This window comes from Cottoperca gobio, chromosome 8 (genome assembly GCF_900634415.1).
Source record: "Cottoperca gobio chromosome 8, fCotGob3.1, whole genome shotgun sequence".
Lineage (NCBI taxonomy): Eukaryota > Metazoa > Chordata > Actinopteri > Perciformes > Bovichtidae > Cottoperca > Cottoperca gobio.
In genome coordinates, this window is record NC_041362.1 from 12,931,769 (window position 1) to 12,957,972 (window position 26,204).

Sequence of the window (26,204 nt, forward strand, 5' to 3'; positions counted from 1 at the left end):
CTCTGCAGTTAAAACACAATAGTCATTCTTTGATTATTATATTATTTTTCTATCTTAAAAATTAACAAAAACATTATATATAAAGTATTTATCTCCATAAACAGTATGATTTAAGGTCATTCACGCTGTTTGTAAACAATAAAGATAGATGCTGTCATCACTCCACTTTGTAGATCACTGCTGGCTCCTCCCAGAAATGATTTGAATGAAACTTCAGTACATGATGAGAGAGTGAACATGTGTTATTTACCCATTGATTGAATTATAGAACAATATGAATCTCTTTCAAGGGTTCAAGTGTCGGTCAGTAAAGATCAATGAGAACACAGATGAGTGTCTACTTGTAGCAACAGAGGAGAGAGACACTCGACACTGACTGCCCTCTAGTGATTCTAGAAAACAAACTGAAACATTGTTCTTCACTCTCATATTACGACCCTCTTAAATTGCACTTCATCCACGGACAATATTGTCTCTTAATTGTGTAGAAATGTATAGTATTTGTGGAGGTTTCATTTCAGCAGCCATATTGTTCTGCTGTCTTTGACGCTTTTATGAACAAGTGATCTTTATTGTGTTTTTTGTTTTTAAACTTTAGTAATAATATTTCTCAGGAACAGTTTTCAGGACTTTGTATAGTGCAGGAACAAAGGGTAATTTATTACTAAGATATGTTTGTAATGTAAACATCTAAAAAGTTATAAAATATAAAATATATTTTTTTAATATAATATAAATACTACAACAAAGAAAATTCATGCTTGGGCTCTCCCAGCCCAAAAGATGTTTACTGCAGGATTTTATACAGCTGCTCAACCAGCTCCAGTCACTGTGAGTCTCGAGCACAATAATAAACAGCAGAATCTTCAGTCTTCAGACTGCTCATCTGCAGATACAGCTGCTGTCTGCTGTTGTCTCTGGAGATGGTAAACCGGCCCTGAACTGACTGAGAGTAGTAAGTGCTGCCACCACGTTCATTAATAGCAGAGACCCACTCCAGTCCTTCTCCAGGAGCCTGTCTGATCCAGTTCATATGGTAGCTGCTTAATGTGAATCCAGAGGCTGTACAGGTCAATCTGTGAGATTCTCCAGGCCTTTTAACTGCTGGTTGAGATTCTGTCAAAGTCTGACCATCAACACCTGTTAATACAAACAATAAAATAGTGACGTGTTGTAAATTGGCAACTTATTGAATAAAGATTCAACGCAATTTTTAGAGATATCTTCACCTGCCCAGCAGAAAGTTAGAAGCAGCAGTCCTGTCCTGTAGTCCATCATGTTGAACTGTGTGTCCACTGTTCTCTGTCCTCCTCTCTGCAGTCACATAAGTAGAGGTGGAAGATCTCTGAGATTTGCATTAACTCCTCCTCATTGGAAGGATACAACAGGTCTGGAAATAGTTCATACAAATGGGGAAGTAATGTCTAAAGATCAACCTTCAAAGTCAGCTGTTTTGATTTTTTGTGTTTTTAAATGTGTGTAGATTATCTATAAGTATTAACACCACAACCACATTTATTCTAATAATACTCAAATGATCATCTTAGTTCAGACGTTTGACACATTAACATACAACATGTATTCAAAGTGTTAAATCATAATTCATCTTGGGATCAAGTGTTTCTCATTAGTCTCTTTGATCATAATGTGCAGACCATGACAACATTCACTATAATATAAATAATCTACAGTTTTATTCTGATCACCAATATCTACTAGCATTTCTGAAACTTGCTTTATCATCGTTTCACCACGTTATACCATCAACCAATGTTTTGATATCGTTTGGATTGTGCACATTTCATCCAGCCAAGCCTGCTGTCTGATCAAATGTTGTTCAGCTTGTTTCTCTTTTCTAACTGATTTCATGTCATTTATGGTTTGTACTTTTGAATATGACGGGTAATATAAGATAAAATCATGCTTTGATATTAGTAGGAACTATCTGTCTCTTACTGTGAAATACACAGAAATCTAATGTGGATTCATTAAAGTGCTTTTGCAGGTGTTGAGAAAACGCAGATGTCATTAAGATCACATTGCTGTTTGTTGTGGAGGTTTTTGTGCAGCTGCTCCACTGTCTTCAGTCACTGTGAGTCTCGAGCACAATAATAAACAGCAGAGTCTTCAGTCTTCAGACTGCTCATCTGCAGATACAGCTGCTGTCTGCTGTTGTCTCTGGAGATGGTAAACCGGCCCTGAACTGACTGAGAATAGTATTTTCCGCTCCCAGTGTCAGCAGCAGAGATCCACTCCAGTCCTTTTCCAGGAGCCTGTCTGATCCAGTGCATACCATAGCTACTAAATGTGAATCCAGATGTTGTACATGTTAATCTGTGAGCGTCTCCAGGCCTTTTAACTGCTGGTTCAGATTCTGTCAGAGTCTGACCATCAACACCTATCAAAATAAAAATATGCAAGTCACACGTTACATTGGTAGCACAAATGAAAATATGTCAAATCATCATCAGTGAAAGTCTTCACCTGCCCAGCAGAAAGTTAGAAGCAGCAGTCCTGTCCTGTAGTCCATCATGTTGAACTGTGTGTCCACTGTTCTCTGTCCTCCTCTCTGCAGTCACATAAGTAGAGGTGGAAGATCTCTGAGATTTGCATTAACTCCTCCTCATTGGAAGGATACAACAGGTCTGGAAATAGTTCATACAAATGGGGAAGTAATGTCTAAAGATCAACCTTCAAAGTCAGCTGTTTTGATGTTTGTCTGGTGTTTTTAAATGTGTGTAGATTATCTCTAAGTATTAACACCACAACCACATTTATTCTAATAATACTCAAATGATCATCTTAGTTCAGACGTTTGACACATTAACATACAACATGTATTCAAAGTGTTAAATCATAATTCATCTTGGGATCAAGTGTTTCTCATTAGTCTCTTTGATCATAATGTGCAGACCATGACAACATTCACTATAATATAAATAATCTACAGTTTTATTCTGATCACCAATATCTACTAGCATTTCTGAAACTTGCTTTATCATCGTTTCACCACGTTATACCATCAACCAATGTTTTGATATCATTTGGATTGAGCGCATTTCATCCAGCCAAGCCTGCTGTCTGATCAAATGTTGTTCAGCTTGTTTCTCTTTTCAAACTGATTTCATATCATTTATGGTTTGTACTTTTGAATATGACGGGTAATATAAGGTAAAATCATGCTTTGATATTAGTAGGAACTATCTGTCTCTTACTGTGAAATACACAGAAATCTAATGTGGATTCATTAAAGTGCTTTTGCAGATGTTGAGAAAACGCAGATGTCATTAAGATCACATTGCTGTTTGTTGTGGAGGTTTTTGTGCAGCTGCTCCACTGTCTTCAGTCACTGTGAGTCTCGAGCACAATAATAATCAGCAGCATCTTCTGCTGTCAGGCTGTTGACCTCGAGGTACTGAGTGCTGCTGGGCACATCTTCGGTCATGATGAAACGGCTTTGAAAGGAGCTGCCATAGATAGCAGAGTTTGTACCTGTGTTCATCCTTCCAACCCACTCCAGAGCTTTCCCTGGCCTCTGACGTATCCAGCTAATAAAAGCGCTTGTCATGCTGAAACCAGATATGATACATGACATCTTCACTGTCTCTCCAGGTCTTTTCACCTCGGAGGGAGACTGGTCCAGTTTGATCTCACTCCAAACTCCTGTAAGTAAAGAAATGTTGCTCATCATCCAACAAACTTGTAAATACCAGGTCGAACATTTAAAGTAGAAGAAAATCAGAATTAGGTTTTCTCACCATGAAAAGTAACTACAAATAATAAACTCCAGATAATTGTCTTTCCCATTGTGTGAGAAACACTGTTCAGTGCTTTCTGATCTGAGAGTTTCAGAAATATATCAAACTGTCCTGGTGTTCTGCAACAAGATGCTGATGGTGTGTTTATAAGAGAGGAAGAGTTTGCATAAACCTGCCTCACAGGTTTAGAAAGGGAGCATGTGACACACATGTCCATAAGTAGAGTATCTCTACAACAGCAGAGGAAACTGTACAATATTAAAGTGCTGGCAACTAATTTCTGGAATGATGGAAAATAATAATAAAAACAAAAAACAAAACATTAAAATGAAATAAAAAATATATTATATTAAATACATAATGTATAATGTAGAATTGAAATGAAATCTACATAGAAACATTAAAATACTCTCTCTCTACTCTCTGTAATCAGTATACAAATATTGTCTCTATACAATCAATGAACTCTGCAAACATTATTTTCCATCAACTCGTCAGAGTGCGGTGTGTATTAATGTTCACATGAGCAACATTAACAACAAGGAAGCCAATTTACATACTGATTGATGGTAAATCAGCTGACAGGTTTATTTAAATCATTTAAAATCAAGATGAAAAGTTCAGTTGTGGTTCTTTATTCACACAAAGAGAAGGTGTAACTTGAATCTCTGACAAACACACTTTAGATTGTAAATGAAAACAAACTGTTCTGTAGTTTGACTCATGAACACCACTGATTCAGTTACTAATGCCTTTACCATTCAGATGTATTTCTTCTTACCTAAAAATAACTTTTTGAGGGTTCGTTTCTACTCTACATATATCACTGGCTTCTAAAAACCAGGATGTTTGCTGAGTGTATTCCATCCCTTCAAAGGGTGAAAGGTTATACATACATATAATTATATATCAGTGATTGTTACAGTAAACAGGGAAACAGTCCTTCCATTAAAAACTCTGAAGTTACAGTGAGCTGGTGTTGGAGTCATTAGTGGTCTGAGGGCTCCTCCTCTGGTGGCTTCATGTTACAAGTGTTCAGGCACTGAGGGGTTTTTGTTCAGCTCTACTGATGGTGTGTGTCACTGTGTGTCTCTGGCACAGTAATACACAGCAGAGTCTTCAGGCTGCACATTCTGTCCGTTTAGAGTCACTGTCTTGCTGGAAGTATCCAAGTCGATACTGAACTTGTTCTTCAGTGAATCTTTGTAGAATGAAGCTCCAGTGTATTTCAATCCAATCCACTCCAGTCCTTTCCCTGCAGGCTGTCTGATCCAAGCTGTGTAGTAGCTGCTCAGAGCATAAGAGACCTGACAGCTGATGGTCAGACGTTGACCTGGCTGCACAGTCACAGAGGCCGGCTGTGTCAACTGTTCACACTTCACACCTGTTTAAAAAATAAAAAGGAAAGAAAATGTTTTGACACAAACGGTCAAGTTATACAGTAAAAGAAAAGCTTTTGACGAATGCAGAGAGACTCACATCCAGCTGCCAACAGCAGCAGCAGAGCTACAGAGAACATGTTGAAAGTGATGTGCTGTGAACTCCACTGACAGCCTGGTGTGATGTTTTTATAGCTGAGGAACAAGGAAGGTCACTGACTTTGCATAGAATCAAACATGAAGCATCAATGTGGGTCTAACGGGAGCAAATGGAAAATTGTGCTCATTTGACATTTTAATTCTATTACACACCTAATTGTAATGTTTAGAAAATGTCTCTACATTTACAGAAATTAAAGAACTTCAAACTTTGTTTTCAATATTTTAACTATTAATGCCTTCATGTATTGAAGTGACATATTAATGAATTACTGCATTTATTCATTCATTTATTTGCGTGTTACTGTATTAATTACTGCAGCCAGGATCATGTGGGATGAAAATGTAAGTAATAATAAGATACTTTTAATGGTTTCAGTGTTTGAAGACATATTTATAAAACTTATAGTTCATGCTTTCATAAACTACTTTTAGTTTTAGTCAACACAGTTTATCTTCATAAAAAAAGCAGACTTAATCAAATATAGAATATTTGTATTCTTTTTTCAGTAACACTATTTTAATCATAGCCAAAGACAATAGACATGTGACAAAAACATTAAATATTGTAACTAATAAAGGCACAGTTTTATTTCCGCCCATGGAGAGATGTAGATACATTTTCTTTGTATTCACATACAGAAAACTTTATTCTCTCCACATCTTTTCTAAACATTTCTCTGCAGTTAAAACACAATAGTCATTCTTTGATTATTATATTATTTTTCTATCTTAAAAATTAACAAAAACATTATATATAAAGTATTTATCTCCATAAACAGTATGATTTAAGGTCATTCACGCTGTTTGTAAACAATAAAGGTAAATGCTGTCATCACTCCACTTTGTAGATCACTGCTGGCTCCTCCCAGAAATGATTTGAATGAAACTTCAGTACATGATGAGAGAGTGAACATGTGTTATTTACCCATTGATTGAATTATAGAACAATATGAATCTCTTTCAAGGGTTCAAGTGTCGGTCAGTAAAGATCAATGAGAACACAGATGAGTGTCTACTTGTAGCAACAGAGGAGAGAGACACTCGACACTGACTGCCCTCTAGTGATTCTAGAAAACAAACTGCAACATTGTTCTTCACTCTCATATTACGACCCTCTTAAATTGCACTTCATCCACGGACAATATTGTCTCTTAATTGTGTAGAAATGTATAGTATTTGTGGAGGTTTCATTTCAGCAGCCATATTGTTCTGCTGTCTTTGACGCTTTTATGAACAAGTGATCTTTATTGTGTTTTTTGTTTTTAAACTTTAGTAATAATATTTCTCAGGAACAGTTTTCAGGACTTTGTATAGTGCAGGAACAAAGGGTAATTTATTATCTAAGATATGTTTGTAATGTAAACATCTAAAAAGTTATAAGATATAAAATATATATTTTAAATATAATATAAATAAAACAACAAAGAAAATTCATGCTTGGGCTCTCCCAGCCCAAAAGATGTTTACTGCAGGATTTTGTGCAGCTGCTCAACCAGCTCCAGTCACTGTGAGTCTCGAGCACAATAATAAACAGCAGAATCTTCAGTCTTCAGACTGCTCATCTGCAGATACAGCTGCTGTCTGCTGTTGTCTCTGGAGATGGTAAACCGGCCCTGAACTGACTGAGAGTAGTAAGTGCTGCCACCACCTTCATCAATATAAGAGACCCACTCCAGTCCTTTTCCAGGAGCCTGTCTGATCCAGGCCATATAGTAGTCACTAAATGTGAATCCAGATGTTGTACATGTTAATCTGTGAGATTCTCCAGGCCTTTTAACTGCTGGTTCAGATTCTGTCAGAGTCTGACCATCAACACCTGTTAAAATAAAAATATGCGTGTCACACGTTACATTGGTAGCACAAATGAAAATATGTCAAATCATCATCAGTGAAAGTCTTCACCTGCCCAGCAGAAAGTTAGAAGCAGCAGTCCTGTCCTGTAGTCCATCATGTTGAACTGTGTGTCCACTGTTCTCTGTCCTCCTCTCTGCAGTCACATAAGTAGAGGTGGAAGATCTCTGAGTTTTGCATTGACTCCTCCTCACAAGAAGGAGTGACCCAGATCACACCTGCTAACTTTGCTTTATTTCTCCATCACTTGTGGAATTCAGAGGAGAGATTGAACAATGTCGTCTTCTCAGTCTCTCCTTAAATCTTATTTATATATTATGGCTTTCTCTTTACTGACCATATTTTCTTGCATGTTTCTTTCTTTAAAGAATCTTCTCATTGCATCTCTTATAACTTTGATTTTGTTTCTTTTTTCTCCTCATATTATTATTACTGATATTACCGAGGTCACATGGTGACATTGTTATGTGTCTTCCACATTAATATGTTAAGATATGTAAACTATGTAGTGGGAGCACACAGAGGCCCGAGAAATGACATCTGGTGAACTTTACGTCATTTTGATCTAACTACAAAACACAACACAAACACAAAATACTGTAAGATAATATTATTATTATTTCTAACAATATTGTAAAATTCATGTTTTATTCTTCACAATCCGTATAACACAGAGAAAGACAAACACATTACAACATTACACAGTCTTAATAAAACTGAGACTCAAACACAAGCTGGAAGTCAAAAACCACAAAATCATCTGCTGTTGTCTTTTTAGTTTTAGTAGTGGCATTAGTGGCATGAGTGGCATGAGTGGCATTAGTGGCATTAGTGGCATGAGTGGCATTAGTGGCATGAGTGGCATTAGTGGCATGAGTGGCATTAGTGCCATTGTCATTCTGCTCTCACTGCCGTCATATTTAAGGTCCATTTTGGAACATGTTCATATTACTAATATAATTACAGAATACAAACACCTAAGTGTCTTAAGATCAGCTGTTGTGCTTCAGTTCGGAGTCTGGAATCAACTTATTCATTTTATTAGGATTTATTATTGCAAAAACATCTGTTGTGTAATTAACATCTGGATCTTTTTCAATGTCCTTTTTGATTAGTGTTGCACTGGGTCTTTGTCAAAGTCCTGATTTCATATTAAATATTCATTTCAAAACAAAACAACATACCTGAAATGTATATTTGAATAGTTTATTAATGACAGTAAATTCAAATCATGTATTTCTATTTTTGCTGTAAATTGTTTTATTTATGTATTTATTTAGATCCATTTGATGAGTGTTAGTCGAGCATTTGATCTTAATGTCCTTGAGATGTATGTTATATTTGTGGACATTTTAATGGTGGATAATGAAAACACTTTATATCAGCATTGCAATAAATGTACTAAAGACTATATTTAATGTTCTCAGTCGTCTCTGGAGATGGTGAATCTACCCTGGACTGACTGGGAGTAATAGATAGGAGAACTAGATGTGTGTATTAAAGATATCCACTCCAGTGTTTTTCCAGGAGCCTGTCTGATCCAGTTCATAGGGTAGCTGCTTAATGAGAATCCAGATGTTGTGCAGGTGAGTCTGTGGGATTCTCCAGGTTTTCTAACTGCAGGTTCAGACTCTGTTATGGTCTGACCTTCAGCACCCGACGAAACAAACAGAGCAACCACCAACGGTGTTAGCTTTCTGTAAGCCATGTTCACACTGTGCTGATGTTTCAAATGCTTGAATCTTAAATATGAAGTAAACTGGATCCCTGTGGGAATTATGTTTACAGTAAGCTCCTCCTACTTCCCATTCTGCTTATAAAGTCACATTCAAGGCCATGAACACAGCAGAACACACAATAAAACATCATTTTAACAAGCAGCAAATAGAGATTTATGACATCTGTACCTGCATGACTACAAAGAACTGCTGAGTAAATTATTTTATTTTTATTATTCTATTTCAGCGAAAGGATGGAGCTGATTATTTCTTTGAAAACATGATTTAAATAAGTTGCATAATGGATTAATTTCTGTTTATTTATTTTTTGTGAGTGTTAACATTTAAAACAGTTTAATTCAGAAATAAAACAAATCGTCAAAAGATACGTCTGAACTCCCACATAAAACAAATCTCAAGGACTGCCTTCTTTCATCTACGTAACATTGCAAAAATAAGACACATCCTGTCTCAAAATGATGGAGAAAAACTAGTCCATGCATTTGTTACTTCAAGGCTGGATTACTGCAACTCATTGTTATCAGGTTGTCCCAAAAAGTTGCTTAAGACTCTTCAGTTGATCCAAAATGCAGCGGCACGTGTATTGACAAGAACAAGGAAACGGGATCATATCACTCCTGTATTAGCGGCTCTGCACTGGCTCCCGGTAAAATACAGAATAGAATTCAAAATCCTTCTCCTGACTTACAAAGCAATTAATGGTCAGGCTCCAGCATATCTTAAAGATCTCATAGTACCTTATAAACCAACTAGAGCATTACGCTCCCAGACTGCAGGGTTACTTGTGGTTCCTAGAGTCTCTAAGAGTACAATGGGAGCCAGAGCCTTCAGCTATCAAGCTCCTCTCCAGTGGAACCAGGTTCCAGTTTGTGTTCGGGAGGCAGACACACTCTCCACATTTAAGAGTGGGCTAAAGATTTTCCTTTTTGATAAAGCTTATAGTTAGGGCTGGCTCAGGTTTGCCCTGGATCAGCCCCTAGTTATGCTGCTATAGGGTTAGACTGCCGGGGGACACCTCCCTGCTCTCTTCCTTCTCTTCCTCTCTCCTCCCCTCCCTCTCTCCTCCCCTCCCTCTCTTCTTCTCCCTCTCTATCTGTATACATTTATGTAAATGTATGTTACTAACTCATCATCCGGGGCATCATCCCCGGAGTGTCTGTCTCTCATGTGGCAGGTTGCCACTGATAAAGTTTACGTCAGGATCAGGAATCGTGGCTGCGCCTGCTGCCCTGGTCCTGCTGGACCCCGGAAGCCTTTTTGACATTTTCCTGGATTCATGCAAACTTTCTCTTTTTTTTTCAACAAAACATAATTTCTGTCAAATGTTGTATTTGTACTATGTTGTTTATCCTGTACATACGACATCTATTGCACGTCTGTCCGTCCTGGGAGAGGGATCCCTCCTCAGTTGCTCTCCCTGAGGTTTCTTCCATTTTTCCCCATTTTTCCCCATTTTTAATTATGGGGTTTCTTTTAGGAAGTTTTTCCTTGTGCGATGCGAGGGTCTAAGGACAGAGGGTGTCATAACCTGTACAGTCTGTAAAGCACACTGAGACAAATGTATAATTTGTGATATTGGGCTATACAAATAAATTTGATTTGATTATAATTCTAAGATTCATTGTTTAAGAATTTATATGTTTTTGTTAGTTTCTTTATTTTTTTACTACAAACACGAGTGAAGTGAAAGCAAGATAATATAAATAAATATGAAAATAAATACTTTTGAAGGTTTCAGTATTCAAATTGTGACAGTTTGTAGCCACAGAGAAACTTGGAGGCTTGAGAGGAAGTTAACTACTTAGGAACTGAAACCTGTTTGACGATATGCAAAAAAAATGAATTGCTGCAAACTAAAGAAGTAAAAAGACTTGTGAATCTCTGGTTGGACAAATAGCAGAACTGTTTAAATACACAAATGCTGTTTATTATTCATCTGAGGAGGCGTTTTAATGAAGCTTTGTTCTTGAATAAGCAAGATGCCTATTTAGTAACATGATTTCCACTTTCTTATCTCTGTTTAGAAATATTTCTGTTGTCTCACAAAGTGTTCGGTGTAATCTTCTTGTGTAATTACTCGTCGCTGCTGAATGTGAATCCAGATGTTGTACAGGTCAATCTGTGAGATTCTCCAGACCTTTTAATCACTGGTTCAGATTCTGACCATCAACAGCTGTTCAAATATAAAAAGGAATTCAACATTCATTTAATTGGTATCAAATTAAGAAACATGTTGAATACAGATCAGTGAAACTCTGTATCTGCCCAGAAGATTGTTAACAGCAGCAGTCCTATACGTGTTAAAGCTCTTGTCTGCCCTCTAGAGGTTCTAAACAGGAACGGTAGCTACTTTCAACATTCAATAAAAGTTCCTCACTTGTGACAATCAAACATATAGAGATGTATTTGTTACTGAAGCCCTGTGCGTGTTGCCTGTTTCCTTGGCTTTCACCCAATTCATGCTGGGATACACTCAAGTGCCGATGGTGAACACAGAAAAACAGGAAATGTTTTTATTAAGGTTTAATTCTGAAACAGGAAAATGTGTGAACATATAATTTCAACTTGTAATGGGTAACTTTTAAATAATAATATTAATAATAATAATAATAATAATACATTTTATTTAGAGGCGCCTTTCAGGACACACAAGGTCATCTTACAGTGCATTTAAAAGTTAAAACAGCTAAAACAAAGACGGAAAATAAATGAGTCAAATCGACATAAATAAATATAAGCATAGATAAAACAGGCAAGACAAGAGTGTGGAGTGACGGAGTGAAAGGAGGATCTGTGATAACAAGTTGATTGTGTTTTACAGTGAGTAGGCCGGTTTAAACAGGTGGGTTTTGAGGTGGGATTTGAAAGTCGTAATGGAGTCAGACTGTTTGATGTGTGGAGGCAGAGAATTCCAGAGCCTGGGCGCGGTGCAGCTAAAATCCCTGGCTCCCATGGTGCTGAGGCGGGAAATGGGGACAGTCAGGAGTCCGGCTGAGGATGAGCGCAGGGAGCGGGAGGGGGTGTATTCCTGGAGGAGGTTTGAGAGATCGGTGGGGGCGAGGTTGTTGAGGGCTTTATATGTGATCAGAAGGTTTTTGTAATCAATCTGGTGCTGAACAGTACCTGCAGACATTTAAACAGCTCATCAGTTACTGTAATTCAGCCAAATTGTCATTGTACCAGGAGGTTTGTCGAAAAATTTATTGTTCTTACCTGCAGAGTTAATCGACAGGATGAGAAAAACCACCAAATAATCAGGTGTGAACATTGTAGAAGCCAGTTGTCTCTGTCCAGTCTACAGTGTGTACGTCACAGATTTAGTGTCTGTCCGTCACTCTGCAACACATATGTAGAGATGGAAGAGGTCAGAGTTTTGCATAGACTCCTCCTCAAAGAGAAACACAGCAAGTCCTGATACAATATGATTTATACCATTCTTTAATACTACGATTATAATCATGATTTTTAAAATGATGAAGTCATTTAAGTTATTCAGCCGTAACGTTTATTTATACCCAAGTCAGGTGTCAACATTCATCCTCTAAGCAGCCATTGTTAACCATATATTGGATATAACATTCATAAATGTCCACATATATTCTCATTACCTGCTGTTAAAAATCAATAATGGGAACATTATCATCCATTATTGTTGTGGAAAAGCACATGTTAAATGTAACCCTACAGAACAGGACGTCACTAACAGCTGTTGCTTTCATAGTGTGTGTTTAGAGACACTGTCATACTTTCTTTACTGTCATCTGACTTCTCGTCTTCTGCTGCCACCTGAAGGTTCTTGTGAATATAAATAGTTTGAGGTTTTTGTAAAGCCTCTGTGCTTCCTTTAACCAGTGTGTGTTTCGCACAGTAATACACAGCAGAGTCCTCTGGCTTTAAGTTGGACAGTCTCAGGTGCACCAAGCTGTTGCTATCATCTCTACTTATTTCTACACGTCCTTGCACACTGCCGGCATAAGTATTTCTACTCGCAGAAGTGTAGCCGCTCCCTATCCATTCCAGTGCTTTGCCTGCAGGTTGTCTGATCCAGTTCATAACACAGCAGCTAAATGTGAAGCCAGATCCCCGGCAGGAGAGACTGAGAGTCTCTCCAGGCTTCTTCACTACTGAACTGGAAGGAATGGACTCCATACTCTGACCTGTACAACCTGATGAGATGAAAGGAGAGAGGAACCACAGATGAAAGTGAGACAGTCATTTGGGAAGTTCTCTGCTGTGACCGACTGACCATCAGTGGATGTTGTCTGATGAAAGATAAAACAACAAGAAGCAGGAGAACTCACAGGGCAGAGAGAGAGCAACCAGCAGAAGAGTGAGTGTGTTGATCATCCTGAGGCTGGAGATGTGACCTCTGATGCTCCACACAAAGTACAAGAGCAGACAGCTGGACAGAAGTACACTACACACAGTGAACATTTGCATCAGGACATCACGGGGAGGGAGGGGCTCATGCAGGCTCTGTCAGAGTTCACTTCAATTGTTTCATTTATCATTTTGTCTTTTTTGTATGTGTCACATCCAGACCCAGGAGCACTTTTGTTCTGTTATTTATTTATTTATTTATTGTTTAGAATCTAGTATCTCATGTTAACTTTGAGTCTCATGGTGTCGCAGTATTTGTGCAGGTCTGTTAGTGCTTTGAACCACTGTGGAGCTTACACGTACACAGTGATACACATTTGTGTCACCATCTAGATAGTTCATTTAACAAGCTTGTAATGCTGCTATGATTTGATTGTATGTGAAGATATTTCTTCACTAATGAAGTTAGTTCATAGTAATGCAGAACAACTATATTCTGGACGATACAGAGCTTTTTAAAGCAAATTGTTCACCGTAGTTGAATTGATGTTGTAATAAGCCTGCATTCCTCAGAAGGCTTATTTGCTGTCTTTGCTGTTATTGCATTGCTGTGAGTCATGATAACCTGTCTCAATACAAACATGTTTTTAAACATGAAATATCTTTCATTGTTAGTTGGCCGTCATTCAATGGGAAGTGTGTTTTCACAGCGCTGACATGCTTCAGTGCTTCTTGTACAGAGATCAGTGTTGATCCGTTTTTGTACGGCTTTGTAGTCTTGTGTGTCACTGTGGCTCTCGTGCACAATAATAAACTGCAGAGTCTTCTTGTTTCAGACTCCTCACCTCTAAGTACACAAGATGTTTGGAAGAGTCTTTGGTGATGGTAAACTGGCCTTGGAGACTTTGGGCAAATATTGTGCCTGTTCCACTATCAATGCGTCCGATCCATTCCAGCCCTTTCCCTGGTTTCTGACGAATCCAGTGCAGCCAAGCCAGAGAAAGTCCTTCCACCTTACAGGGCAGAGAGACTGGTTCTCCAGCTCTGCTGACCACTGGCTCTGAGGAGGTGAGGGACTGGCTCTGAGCAGCTGAAAGAGACACAGAGTTTAGATGACGGGGAGCCAGCAGACTTCCAAAGCTCCTTTTCTCCTCCGCTGGACACCGACTTCACTCACCTGAAATGAGAGCCAAGAAGACGACACTTTGTACAGCTGTCATGGTGGGAACTTGTCTGAACAACTACAAAGGCTGTTATGAAGGATATATATTCAGCATGCAGAATGGGTGGGGATTGTCCATCAGTGTGTGAATTTGCATTTTTGAAATTTCAGAGATACAGTGTTGATACATAAAGAATATTTATCGGAAAAGGAGGAGTGCTGGAGAGAGACAGAGAGAGAGACATGTTGTTTCTCCCTTTTTTGAGTGTTTGAACAGTTTTTCACTTGTTTACATTTAGGAGCGAGATTAAGAATGTATGGTGTGTGTACAGAACAAGCTGCTCTGTGAGTCTCATACACGTTTATTTAAAAAGTGTTCAGTCACCTCAGTGAGATGGATTACTGCGAAGACAAGAATTTGTCAGAAAGGAAAGACAGTTTTTCCTCTGAGAAGTGGAAGTGTAACGGTACGATCAAGACAGAAGGGAGGTGGGACTGAATTGCACGACACAGAGGCAGATAAGTGTTGAATGGAAATGATCTTTACTGAAAACTTTGCAGTTGCTATGGTACACGCATAGACCGTTGAACATACAAAGTATCAAAGGGTAATCCAGTCGGGTCACGGAAACAGGTTTGGTACACGGGCAGATACTCAGTGTAACAGCACAGCAGACAAGGATCAGGCAAGGGCAGAATCGATTCACGGAAACAAGGTCGAGGAAGCCGGGGAATCAAACGCTTGGGAAACAGGAAGACGGGACTAATGCTGGAACTCTTAACATCAAAGTACGAAGACGAACTGGCAACGAGAGACAAACAAAACAGACTCTATAAACACACCAAGAAGTGAGAGGGAACGAGACACAGGTGAGGACACTAACGAACAGATTGGGAACACCTGGGGGTAGGAAGTAGAAACAACAGAGAACAAGTAATTAACAAAATAAATCAGGAAGTACAAACACAACACAAAACATCTAACGAACAGGCCGAGACCTAATAGGAAGTTTGTCTTATTTGCAGTATCATTTATTCATTCAGCTTTCATTTCAATGTCTCACAGGCACAATAATAAACAGAAGCTCCTGCAGTCTACCAGCTGTTTATCTTGAAATCTAGATGGTGAACTACATAAATGAACACATGAAGCTGAAGTCACAGCTGATCCAGCTCCTAAAATGTTGTGTGATGTGTTGAGGAGGGAGAAACATGACACTAACTGCTTTATAGTGTTTTTATAATGGGAACATTAATGTAGCCGAAATGTGTACATGTATGTTAAGACCCGGCTCGGCAAGGGAAAAGGGAGTATCATATAACCAGATGTTGATGGTAAATAAAGTATATTTATTAATAGAATATGGATAATTGGCAACCAATTGCTTTTAACGACACCACAAATAGAACAAAAGGAGGGCTCTTAACATAAATAACAAAAATAACCCCCAACCTAAACATTTCTAAAACAAAGCTCGGGGTGAAAACTTAATAACAAAAGACCACAACAAAACAGCGCCGGGGCACCCTAACGTCTAACAGAAAATGCTGCAAACTTCTAATCAGTTAACTTCAAAGATAAACCTAGTTTCGACAACTAGGATACAGTACACAGAATTTCAGACAACAATATACGATACACGGAAACTAGTATCCACACAAATACGCGGCATCTGGCTGACAACACCAGCAGCCCGGACTGTCGAGCTGGCTTGGCACTTGTAGTCCACCGGTCTTTCCCGTGCCCCCGGATTGGAGAGCTGGAACAGGTGCACACCAATCACCACTCAGAAAGTTAGAAGCAGCAGTCCTGTCCTGTAGTCCATCATGTTGAACTGTGTGTCCACTGTTCTCTGTCCTCCTCTCTGCAGTCACATAAGTAGAGGTGGAAGATCTCTGAGTTTTGCATTGACTCCTCCTCACAAGAAGGAGTGACCCAGATCACACCTGCTAACTTTGCTTTATTTGTCCATCACTTGTGGAATTCAGAGGAGAGATTGAACAATGTCGTCTTCTCAGTCTCTCCTTAAATCTTATTTATATATTATGGCTTTCTCTTTACTGACCATATTTTCTTTTTTAAAGAATCTTCTCATTGCATCGCTTATAACTTTGATTTTTTTTCTTTTTTCTCCTCATATTATTATTACTGATATTACCGAGGTCACATGGTGACATTGTGATGTAAATCTGCGTGTCTTCCACATTAATATGTTAAGATATGTAAACTATGTAGTGGGAGCAAACAGAGGCCAGAGAAATTACATCTGGTGAACTTTACGTCATTTTGATCACACAAATGTGTAATTAGCCAACTTACTAACACAAAATACTGTAAGATGATATTATTATTATTTCTAACAATATTATAAAATTCATGTTTTATTCTTCACAATCCGTATAACACAGAGAAAGACAAACACATTACAACATTAAACAGTCTCAATAAAAATGAGACTCAAACACAAGCTGGAAGTCAAAAACCACAAAATCATCTGCTGTTGTCTTTTTAGTTTTTGTAGTGGCATTAGTGGCATGAGTGGCATTAGTGGCATGAGTGGCATGAGTGGCATGAGTGGCATTAGTGGCATGAGTGGCATTAGTGGCATTAGTGGCATGAGTGGCATTAGTGGCATGAGTGGCATGAGTGGCATTAGTGGCATGAGTGGCATGACTGGCATTAGTGGCATTAGTGGCATGAGTGGCATTAGTGCCATTGTCATTCTGCTCTCACTGCTGTCATATTTAAGGTCCATTTTTGAACATGTTAGTATTACTAATATACTTACAGTATACAAACACATAAGTGTCTTAAGATCAGCTGTTGTGCTTCAGTTCGGAGTCTGGAATCAACTAATTCATTTTATTAGGATTTATTATTGCAAAAACATCTGTTGTGTAATTAACATCTGGATCTTTTTCAATGTCCTCTTTGATTAGTGTTGCACTGGGTCTTTGTCAAAGTCCTGATTTCATATTAAATATTCATTTCAAAACAAAACAACATACCTGAAATGTATATTTGAATAGTTTATTAATGAATGTAAATTCAACCAATTAAAATGATGTATTTCTATTTTTGATTTCAATTGTTTTATTTATGTATTTATTTAGATCCATTTGATGAGTGTTAGTGGAGCATTTGATCTTAATGTCCTTGAGATGTATGTTATATTTGTGGACATGTTAATGGTGGATAATGAAAACACTTTATATCAGCATTGCAATAAATGTACTAAAGACTATATTTAATGTTCTCAGTCGTCTCTGGAGATGGTGAATCTACCCTGGACTGACTGGGAGTAATAGATAGGAGAACTAGATGTGTGTATTAAAATAATACACTCCAGTGTTTTTCCAGGAGTCTGTCTGATCCAGTTCATAGGGTAGCTGCTTAATGAGAATCCAGATGTTGTGCAGGTGAGTCTTTGGGATTCTCCAGGTTTTCTAACTGCAGGTTCAGACTCTGTTTTGGTCTGACCTTCAGCACCGAAGAAACAAACAGAGCAACCACCAACAGTGTTCGCTTTCTGTAAGCCATGTTCACACTGTGCTGATGTTTCAAATGCTTGAATCTTAAATATGAAGTAAACTGGATCCCTGTGGGAATTATGTTTACAGTAAGCTCCTCCTACTTCCCATTCTGCTTATAAAGTCACATTCAAGGCCATGAACACAGCAGAATACACAATAAAACATAATTTAAACAAGCAGCAAATAGAGATTTAAGACATCTGTACCTACATGACTACAAAGAACTGCTGAGTAAATTATTTTATTTTTATTATTCTATTTCAGCGAAAGGATGGAGCTGATTATTTCTTTGAAAACATGATTTAAATAAGTTGCATAATGGATTAACTTCTGTTTGTTTTCTTTTAGTGATTGTTAACATTTAAAACAGTTTAATTCAGAAATAAAACAAATTGTCAAAAGATTTGTCTGATTATAATTCTAAGTTTTTGTTGTATGTTTTTGTTAGTTTCTTTATTTTGTTACTACAAACACGAGTGAAGTGAAAGCAAGATAAAATAAATAAATATGAAAATAAAGACTTTTCAAGGTTTCAGTATTCAAATTGTGACAGTTTGTAGCCACAGAGAAACTTGGAGGCTTGAGAGGAAGTTAACTACTTAGGAACTGAAACCTGTCTGACGATATGCAAAAGAAACTAATTGCTGCAAACTAAAGAAGTAAAAAGACTTGTGAATCTCTGGTTGGACAAATTAGCAGAACCGTTTAAATACACAAATGCTGTTTATTATTCATCTGAGGAGGCGTTTTAATGAAGCTTTGTTCTTGAATAAGCAAGATGCCTATTTAGTAACATGATTTCTACTTTCTTATCGCTGTTTAGAATTATTTCTCTTGTCTCATAAAGTGTTCGGTGTAATCTTCTTGTGTAATTACTCGTCGCTGCTGAATGTGAATCCAGATGTTGTACAGGTCAATCTGTGAGATTCTCCAGACCTTTTAATCACTGGTTCAGATTCTGACCATCAACAGCTGTTCAAATATAAAAAGGAATTCAACATTCATTTAATTGGTATACAATTAATAAACATGTTGAATACAGATCAGTGAAACTCTGTATCTGCCCAGAAGATTGTTAACAGCAGCAGTACTATACGTGTGAAAGCCCTTGTCTGCCCTCTGGAGGTTTAAAACAGGAACGGTAGCTACTTTCAACATTCAATAAAAGTTCCTCACTTGTGACAAATATATAGAGATGTATTTGTTACTGAAGCCCTGTGCGTGTTGCCTGTTTCCTTGGCTTTCACCCAATGCATGATGGGATACACTCAAGTGTTGATGGTGAACACAGAAAAACAGGAAACGTTTTTGTTAAGATTTAATTCTGAAACAGGAAAATGTGTGAACATATAATTTCAACTTGTAATGGGTAACTTTTAAATAATAATAATATTAATACCTTTTATTTAGAGGCGCCTTTCAGGATACCCAAAGTCGCCTTACAGTGCATTTAAAAGTTAAAACAGCTAAAACAAAGACGGAAAATAAATTAGTCACACCGACATAGATAAAACAGGCAAGACAAGAGTGTGGAGTGACGGAGTGAAAGGAGGATCTGTGATAACAAGTTCATTGTGTTTTACAGTGAGTAGGCCGGTTTAAACAGGTGGGTTTTGAGGTTGGATTTGAAAGTCGTAATGGAGTCAGACTGTTTGATGTGTGGAGGCAGAGAATTCCAGAGCCTGGGCGCGGTGCCCAGGCTCTGGCTCTGGCTCCCCTGGTGCTGAGGTGGGGACAGTCAGGAGTCCGGCTGAGGATGAGCGCAGGGAGCGGGAGGGGGAGTATTCCTGGAGGAGGTTTGAGAGATAGGTGTGGGCGAGGTTGTTGAGGGCTTTGCATGTGAGCAGAAGGTTTTTGTAATCAATCTGGTGCTGAACAGTACCTACAGACATTTAAACAGCTCATCAGTTACTGTAATTCAGCCAAATTGTCATTGTACCAGTAGGTTTGTCGAAAAAACATTTATTGTTCTTACCTGCAGAGTTAATCGACAGGATGAGAAAAACCACCAAATAATCAGGTGTGAACATTGTAGAAGCCCGTTGTCTGTCCAGTGTACAGTCTGTCCGTCACTCTGCAACACATATGTAGCGATGGAAGAGGTCAGAGTTTTGCATAGACTCCTCCTCCTCAAAGAGAAACACAGCAAGTCCTGATACAATATGATTTATACCATTCTTTAATACGATTATAATCATTTTAAAATGAAGTCATTCAAGTTATTCAACCGTAACGTTTATTTATACCCAAGTCAGGTGTCAACATTCATCATCCAAGCATCCATATTATTCATAAATGTCCACATATATTCTCATTACCTGCTGTTAAAAAATCAATAATGGGAACATTATCATCCATTGTTGTGGAAAAGCACATGTTAAATGTAACCCTACCCGCACAGTAATACACAGCAGAGTCCTCTGGCTTTAAGTTGGACAGTCTCAGATGCACCAAGCTGTTGCGATCATCTCTACACATCCTTGCACACTGCCGGCATAACTATTTCTACTCGCAGAAGTGTAGCCACTCCCTATCCATTCCAGTGCTTTTCCTGCAGGTTGTCTGATCCAGTTCATAACACAGCAGCTAAATGTGAAGCCAGATCCCCGGCAGGAGAGACTGAGAGTCTCTCCAGGCTTCTTCACTACTGAACTGGAAGGAATGGACTCCATACTCTGACCTGTACAACCCGATGAGATGAAAGGAGAGAGGAACCACAGAAGAAAGTGAGACAGTCATCTGGGAAGTTCTTTAAAAAAGTTTATTTAAAAACTGTTCAGTCACCTCAGTGAGGTGGATTACTGCGAAGACAATAATTTGTCAGAAAGGAAGACAGTTTTTCCTCTGAGAAGTGGAAGTGTAATGGTACGATCAAGACAGAAGGGAGGTGGGACTCAATTGCACGACAGAGGCAGATAAGTGTTGAATGGAAATGGTCTTTACTGAACTTTGCAGTTGCTATGGTACACACATAGACATTTGAACATACAAAGTATCAAGGGGTAATCCAGGAGCAGAGTCGGGTCACGGAAACAGGTTTGGTACACGGGCAGATACTCAGCGTAACAGCACAGCAGACAAGGATCAGGCAAGGGCAGAATCGAGTCACAGAAACAAGGTCGAAGAAGCCGGGGAATCAAACACTTGGGAAACAGGAAGACTGGACTAATGCTGGAACTCTTGACATCGAAGTACGAAGACGAACTGGCAACGAGACAAACAAAACAGACTCTATATACACACCAAGAAGTGAGAGGGAACGAGACACAGGTGAGGACACTAACGAACAGATTGGGAACACCTGGGGGTAAGAAGTAGAAACAACAGAGAACAGGTAATTAACAAAATAAAACAGGAAGTACAAACACAACACAAAACATCTAACGAACTTGTCCGTGTAGACCAGGGGTCGGCAACCTTTACCACTCAAAGAGCCATTTGGACCCGTTTCCCACAGTAAAGAAAACACTGGGAGCCACAAAACCCTTTTGACATTTAAAATGAAATAACACTGCATATAACGTTTTTTTTGCCTTTATGCTATGTATAAACAAACTATAATGTGTTGCATTTATGAAATCAATGAACGACTGCAGAGAAAACAAAATTACATTTCTGCATGCAACAAAACATTTTGAGCTCCGAAAAAAAGACGTTGACGTTGGGTTGAAGGTTACTTTCAAGTAAAATACTCTGTCTATTTGAGTCCTTCTTGTATTTATGAAAAAAAAAACGCTGAACTTAAATTATCCACCGTCAGCAAACCAAAAATGCCGTCCTCTCTCTGTGTGCCGTCATCCTTTTACTGGCGCGTGCAGTCAGCTCTCATGCTTCTCATTACATATTAAGCATACTGGTAAACCAGTCTCGTCAGCAGTGAAAGCAAATGAATCTGTCCATTGAACGTTCTGTTTTCTTCAGACACTTTTCTCTTCTTAGAATTCTCCATAGTTGTCCTACCTGGGATTCGAAAAGTTCAAGAAATCGCGCGCTGGCGGGTGTCGCACATAGGCGGTTGTGACGCATAGTAACAGCGTAACAGCGACATAACATTTTTTAACACGTTTTATTTAGATGTTACAAGATCACCATAATCTTCAAATTTAGAATTACATTTTAAAAACGAACAAACTAAAATAAAATACATTTTAATTAAATAATCATCTTTATTTATTTTCAAAAGCCACAGGGAGCCGCATCAGACAGATGAAAGAGCCGCATGCGGCTCCGGAGCCGCGGGTTGCCGACCCCTGGTGTAGACGTTCCCCCCCTCGAAGAACCGGGGGGGGGGGGGGGGGGGGGGGGTTTGGTTGTGGGAACCAAATTACTCTCCTTCACAGGTTTTATTATAGACACATGAAAGGTGGGTGTACTCTCATGGACCGTGGTAATTGCAGTCTCACGGCTACAGGGTTGCTGACCCTGGAAAACGGGAACGGGCCCACAAACCGTGGAGCCAATTTGCGAGACTCCACCCGTAGAGGAAGGTCCTTGGTGAACAACCACACCCTCTGTCCTGGAGCATAACTGGGTGCAGGGATTCTCCTCTTATCAGCTGCCCTTTTATAGATGGCGGAGGTGCGGAGGAGAGCTTGTCTTGCCCGACTCCATATCCGACGACGAACCATAGCTTGGGCTGACGGAACACTGGTCTCCAACTCCTGGTCCGGAAACAGAGGTGGCTGATACCCATATACGCACACTGGAAAGGGGACAAACCAGAAGAAGAGACAGGTAAGGTATTATGGGCATACTCAACCCAGATTAGGTGCTTGCTCCAGGTTGTGGGGTTCTGGGAGATGAGACACCGTAGACAAGTCTCTAACTCCTGGTTCATCCTCTCAGACTGTCCGTTCGACTGGGGTTGGTACCCAGATGTAAGGCTAACCTTGGCTCCCAAAAGTTCACAAAAATCTTTCCAAAAACGAGACAAATTGAGGACCCCGATCGGAAACCACATCCCTCGGGAACCCATGGATCCGGAACACCTGAGAGAGAAGTACCTCCGCCGTCTCTTTCGCCGACGGAAGTTTGGGCAATGCAATGAAATGTGCCATTTTACTGAACCTGTCAACCACGGTTAGGATAGTGGATTGTCCCTCTGAAATGGGTAGTCCAGTGACGAAATCCATAGAAATCTCTGTCCAAGGACGATGTGGCACTTGAAGGGGTCGTAGAAGACCCGATGGCGGTTGACATGAAGACTTGTTGCGTGCACACACCGGACAGGCAGCCACATACTCCCTGACCGCCCTCTCCATGGACGGCCACCAGAACCACTGCCGAATGACGAACAAGGTCTTCCTAACCCCGGGATGACAGGAAACGAAGGATGTATGGGCCCAATGAATCACCTGTGGGCACAACTGCTCTGGCACAAATAGACGATTATCAGGACCCCCCTCAGGAATCTGAATGTCTATATTGGCCTTTCTTACCTTCTCCTCGATTGCCCAGGTTACCGCTCCCACAACACGAGAAGGCGGCATCACGAATGAAGGGAGTCTGGGGGTCGGATTGGGATCAAAAAGGCAGGATAGTGCATCCGCCTTAATGTTCTTAGACCCCGGCCGATAGGTTAGTGTGAACTTGAAGCGGGTGAAAAACAAAGCCCATCGGGCTTGCCGGGAATTCAGTCTCTTCACCGACTGAATGTACTGCAAGTTCTTGTGGTCCGTGAGAACCAGGAACGGCTGCTCTGCTGCTTCCAGCCAGTGTCGCCACTCCTCGAGCGCCACCTTAATGGCAAGTAACTCCCTGTTGCCGACATCGTAATTTCTTTCTGCTGGTGACAGCTTCTTGGACAAAAATGCACATGGGTGCAATTTATTGTCCGAAACAGATCGTTGGGACAGAACTGTTCCCACCCCCACATCTGACGCGTCCACCTCCACCACAAACTGTCTCTGGGGATCTGGCAAGGTCAGGATGGGAGCGGAAATTAAGCTTGTCTTCAGTCATTGAAATGCCTTCTCAGCCCCCTCATTCCAACAGAACTTGACAGAAAGTGAGGTCAAGGCGTGTAGAGGCGCTACGACAGTGCTGTAATTCCTAATGAATCTTCGATAAAAGTTTGATAACCCCAGGAACCTTTGCACCAGCTTCCGACTGGTGGGGGTAGGCCACTGAGTGACCGCACTGACCTTCGCCTCATCCATTCGAATGCTATCCTCAGCGATGATAAATCCCAGAAACTAAAGAGTCTTGACGTGGAACTCACATTTCTCCGCCTTGACAAACAGCAGGTTGTGGAGAAGGCGTCGTAACACTTGACCGACGTGCTGTATGTGGGTCTCCTCATCTGGTGAAAAAATGAGGCTGTCATCCAGATACATGAACACAAATCGATTAAGCATATCCCAGAGAACGTCATTAACCAGGGCCTGGAACACCGCTGGCGCGTTGGTCAGTCCAAAAGGCATTACAAGGTATTCGTAGTGTCCACTGGGAGTATTGAATGCGGTCTTCCACTCATCCCCCTCCCTTATCCTCACCAAATGATACGCGTTGCATAGGTCCAGTGTGGTGAATATCTTGGCCCCTTGTAACAGCTCAAATGCCGAAGAAATAAGTGGAAGGGGATACCGATTCTTCACAGTGATTTTGTTCGAACCTCGATAGTCAATACAGGGTCCTAGGGACTTGTCCTTCTCCACGAAAAAGAATCCCGCACCAGCGGGTGAAGACAAAGGACGAATAATCCCAGCTTTCAAGGCTCCCTCGATGTCCTCCCTCATAGTCTCTCTCTGGCGCAGACAGGGAATACAAATGACCCTTTGGAGTTGCAGCGCCCGGAAGTAGGTCAACCGGGCAGTCATACTCTCGGTGAGGTGGCAGAGCCGTGGCCCGGGTCTTACTGAAGACCTCTTTAAGCCCCAATAGCACGCTGGAACCTTGGGCAAATCTGGAAAGTCCCTCTCCAGACTTCCACTGGGTCTTTTGTCCAAAGTAGTCATTCCCAGACCTCGTTCCTTGCAGCCTGGAAAACACGTGGTTGAACACCTCTGGTGCCATCCCAATACCTCTCCTCCGGCCCAGTCCATGTGAGGGTTGTGCTGGACTAGCCACGGATACCCCAGAATTATCGGGTGTGTGTGATCTTCAAACACATGGAACTCAATCTGTTCCGAATGTCCATTAGCCATAATCTGTTGCACAGGTTGAGTGATATGGGAAACTCAACACAGTACTCTGTCGTCCAGAGCCTTGGCTTCCAACACCTCGGGTAATGAGTGCAAATCCAAACCCAACCTCTTAGCCATTACCCCATCCATAAAACTCTCGTCTGCTCCGGAATCGATCAGCACAGGATGAATCATGGTCTCTGACGACGAGATGAGCGTGGCAGATGTCAGCGCTTGAGAGGGTCCTCCAGAAACTGCTCGGCTCACCAGTGCCCTCTTTACTGGTGAGCCTTGGCCTTTTACTGGACATCTATTAACAAAATGTCCAAACTCAGCACAATAGATGCAGCGACCCTCTCTCATCCGGTGCTGTCTCTCCACATGAGACACTCTGGTGCGGCCAAACTGCATCTCCTCGTCTGGTGAGGTTACTGTCGCCGAATAAGGTGGTCTCTGAATCCAAGAATACCCCGGGCCTTGGGCGAAAGTGTGACCGGAACCACCCCGTCCCTCGTATCTGTGAGCTGCGACCGTCGATAGTTCTCGTTCTCTCTCCCGGAATCGGTTGTCGATTCGGATGCACTGGGCAATAACAGAGTCCAGACCTGTGGGCAATTCCAATGGTGCTAGCTCATCATTGATATGATCCGAGTGTCCACTCCTGAATGCGTCGAACAACGCCTGCTCATTCCATCCACTGTCGGCCGCCAATGTCCGGAATTCCACAGCATAGTCCGAAGTCCGCCGGTTCCCCTGTCGAATACTGGTGAGTGCATGGGCTGCCTCTCGACCCGGAGACGTGTGGTCGAAGATCTTCCTTAGAGTCTCTGTGAAGGATCCTAAGGATTGACAAATTGGTACCTCCCTGGCCCATTCTGCCGTATCCCATCCTGACAGGTAATAAATCACATACGCCACCTTGGAACGCTCAGTTGGAAAAGAAGCAGCTTGTAATTCAAAATGTAAATAACATTGGGTTAAGAACGTTCTGCAATTCTCCAAATCTCCGGAGAAGCATTCGGGTCTGGAGAGAGGAATCATTGGCAGGGGAGTAGCCGTGGTGACGGGAGGGGTGACCGCCGCACCATGACCGGTAGCGGCCTGGCCATCGCAGAACATAGTGACTGGACGCATGTCCCCAGCTTTTGGAGCTGCTTGGCCAGCTGGTCCACCTA

General features: G+C 40.5%; 1 protein-coding gene, 2 pseudogenes and 2 gene segments (V, D, J or C); all 5 read right to left on the bottom strand.

The window, feature by feature from the left end:
- Window positions 1-2,087: 2,087 nt before the first annotated feature.
- Window positions 2,088-2,599, bottom strand: LOC115011791 (Ig heavy chain V region 914-like). The segment is given in 2 exon segments: window positions 2,088-2,398; window positions 2,485-2,599. Coding segments are annotated over 2 exon segments (360 nt in total).
- Window positions 2,600-4,309: 1,710 nt separating this feature from the next.
- LOC115012127 (Ig heavy chain V region 5A-like) lies at window positions 4,310-5,354 on the bottom strand. The segment is given in 2 exon segments: window positions 4,310-5,142; window positions 5,238-5,354. Coding segments are annotated over 2 exon segments (345 nt in total).
- A 1,487-nt stretch (window positions 5,355-6,841) lies between these two features.
- Window positions 6,842-7,334, bottom strand: LOC115011792 (immunoglobulin heavy variable 3-23-like; annotated as a pseudogene).
- A 5,618-nt stretch (window positions 7,335-12,952) lies between these two features.
- LOC115011793 (Ig heavy chain V region 914-like) lies at window positions 12,953-14,437 on the bottom strand (annotated as a pseudogene).
- An 8,339-nt stretch (window positions 14,438-22,776) lies between these two features.
- Window positions 22,777-24,063, bottom strand: LOC115011794 (uncharacterized). The gene is made up of 3 exons (XM_029437030.1): window positions 24,049-24,063; window positions 23,344-23,811; window positions 22,777-23,271 (listed from the first exon to the last, which is right to left on the bottom strand). Exons 1-3 carry the CDS (start codon window positions 24,061-24,063, stop codon window positions 22,810-22,812), a joined length of 945 nt encoding a protein of 314 aa, XP_029292890.1. The 3' UTR covers window positions 22,777-22,809.
- Between the last annotated feature and the right edge of the window lie 2,141 nt (window positions 24,064-26,204).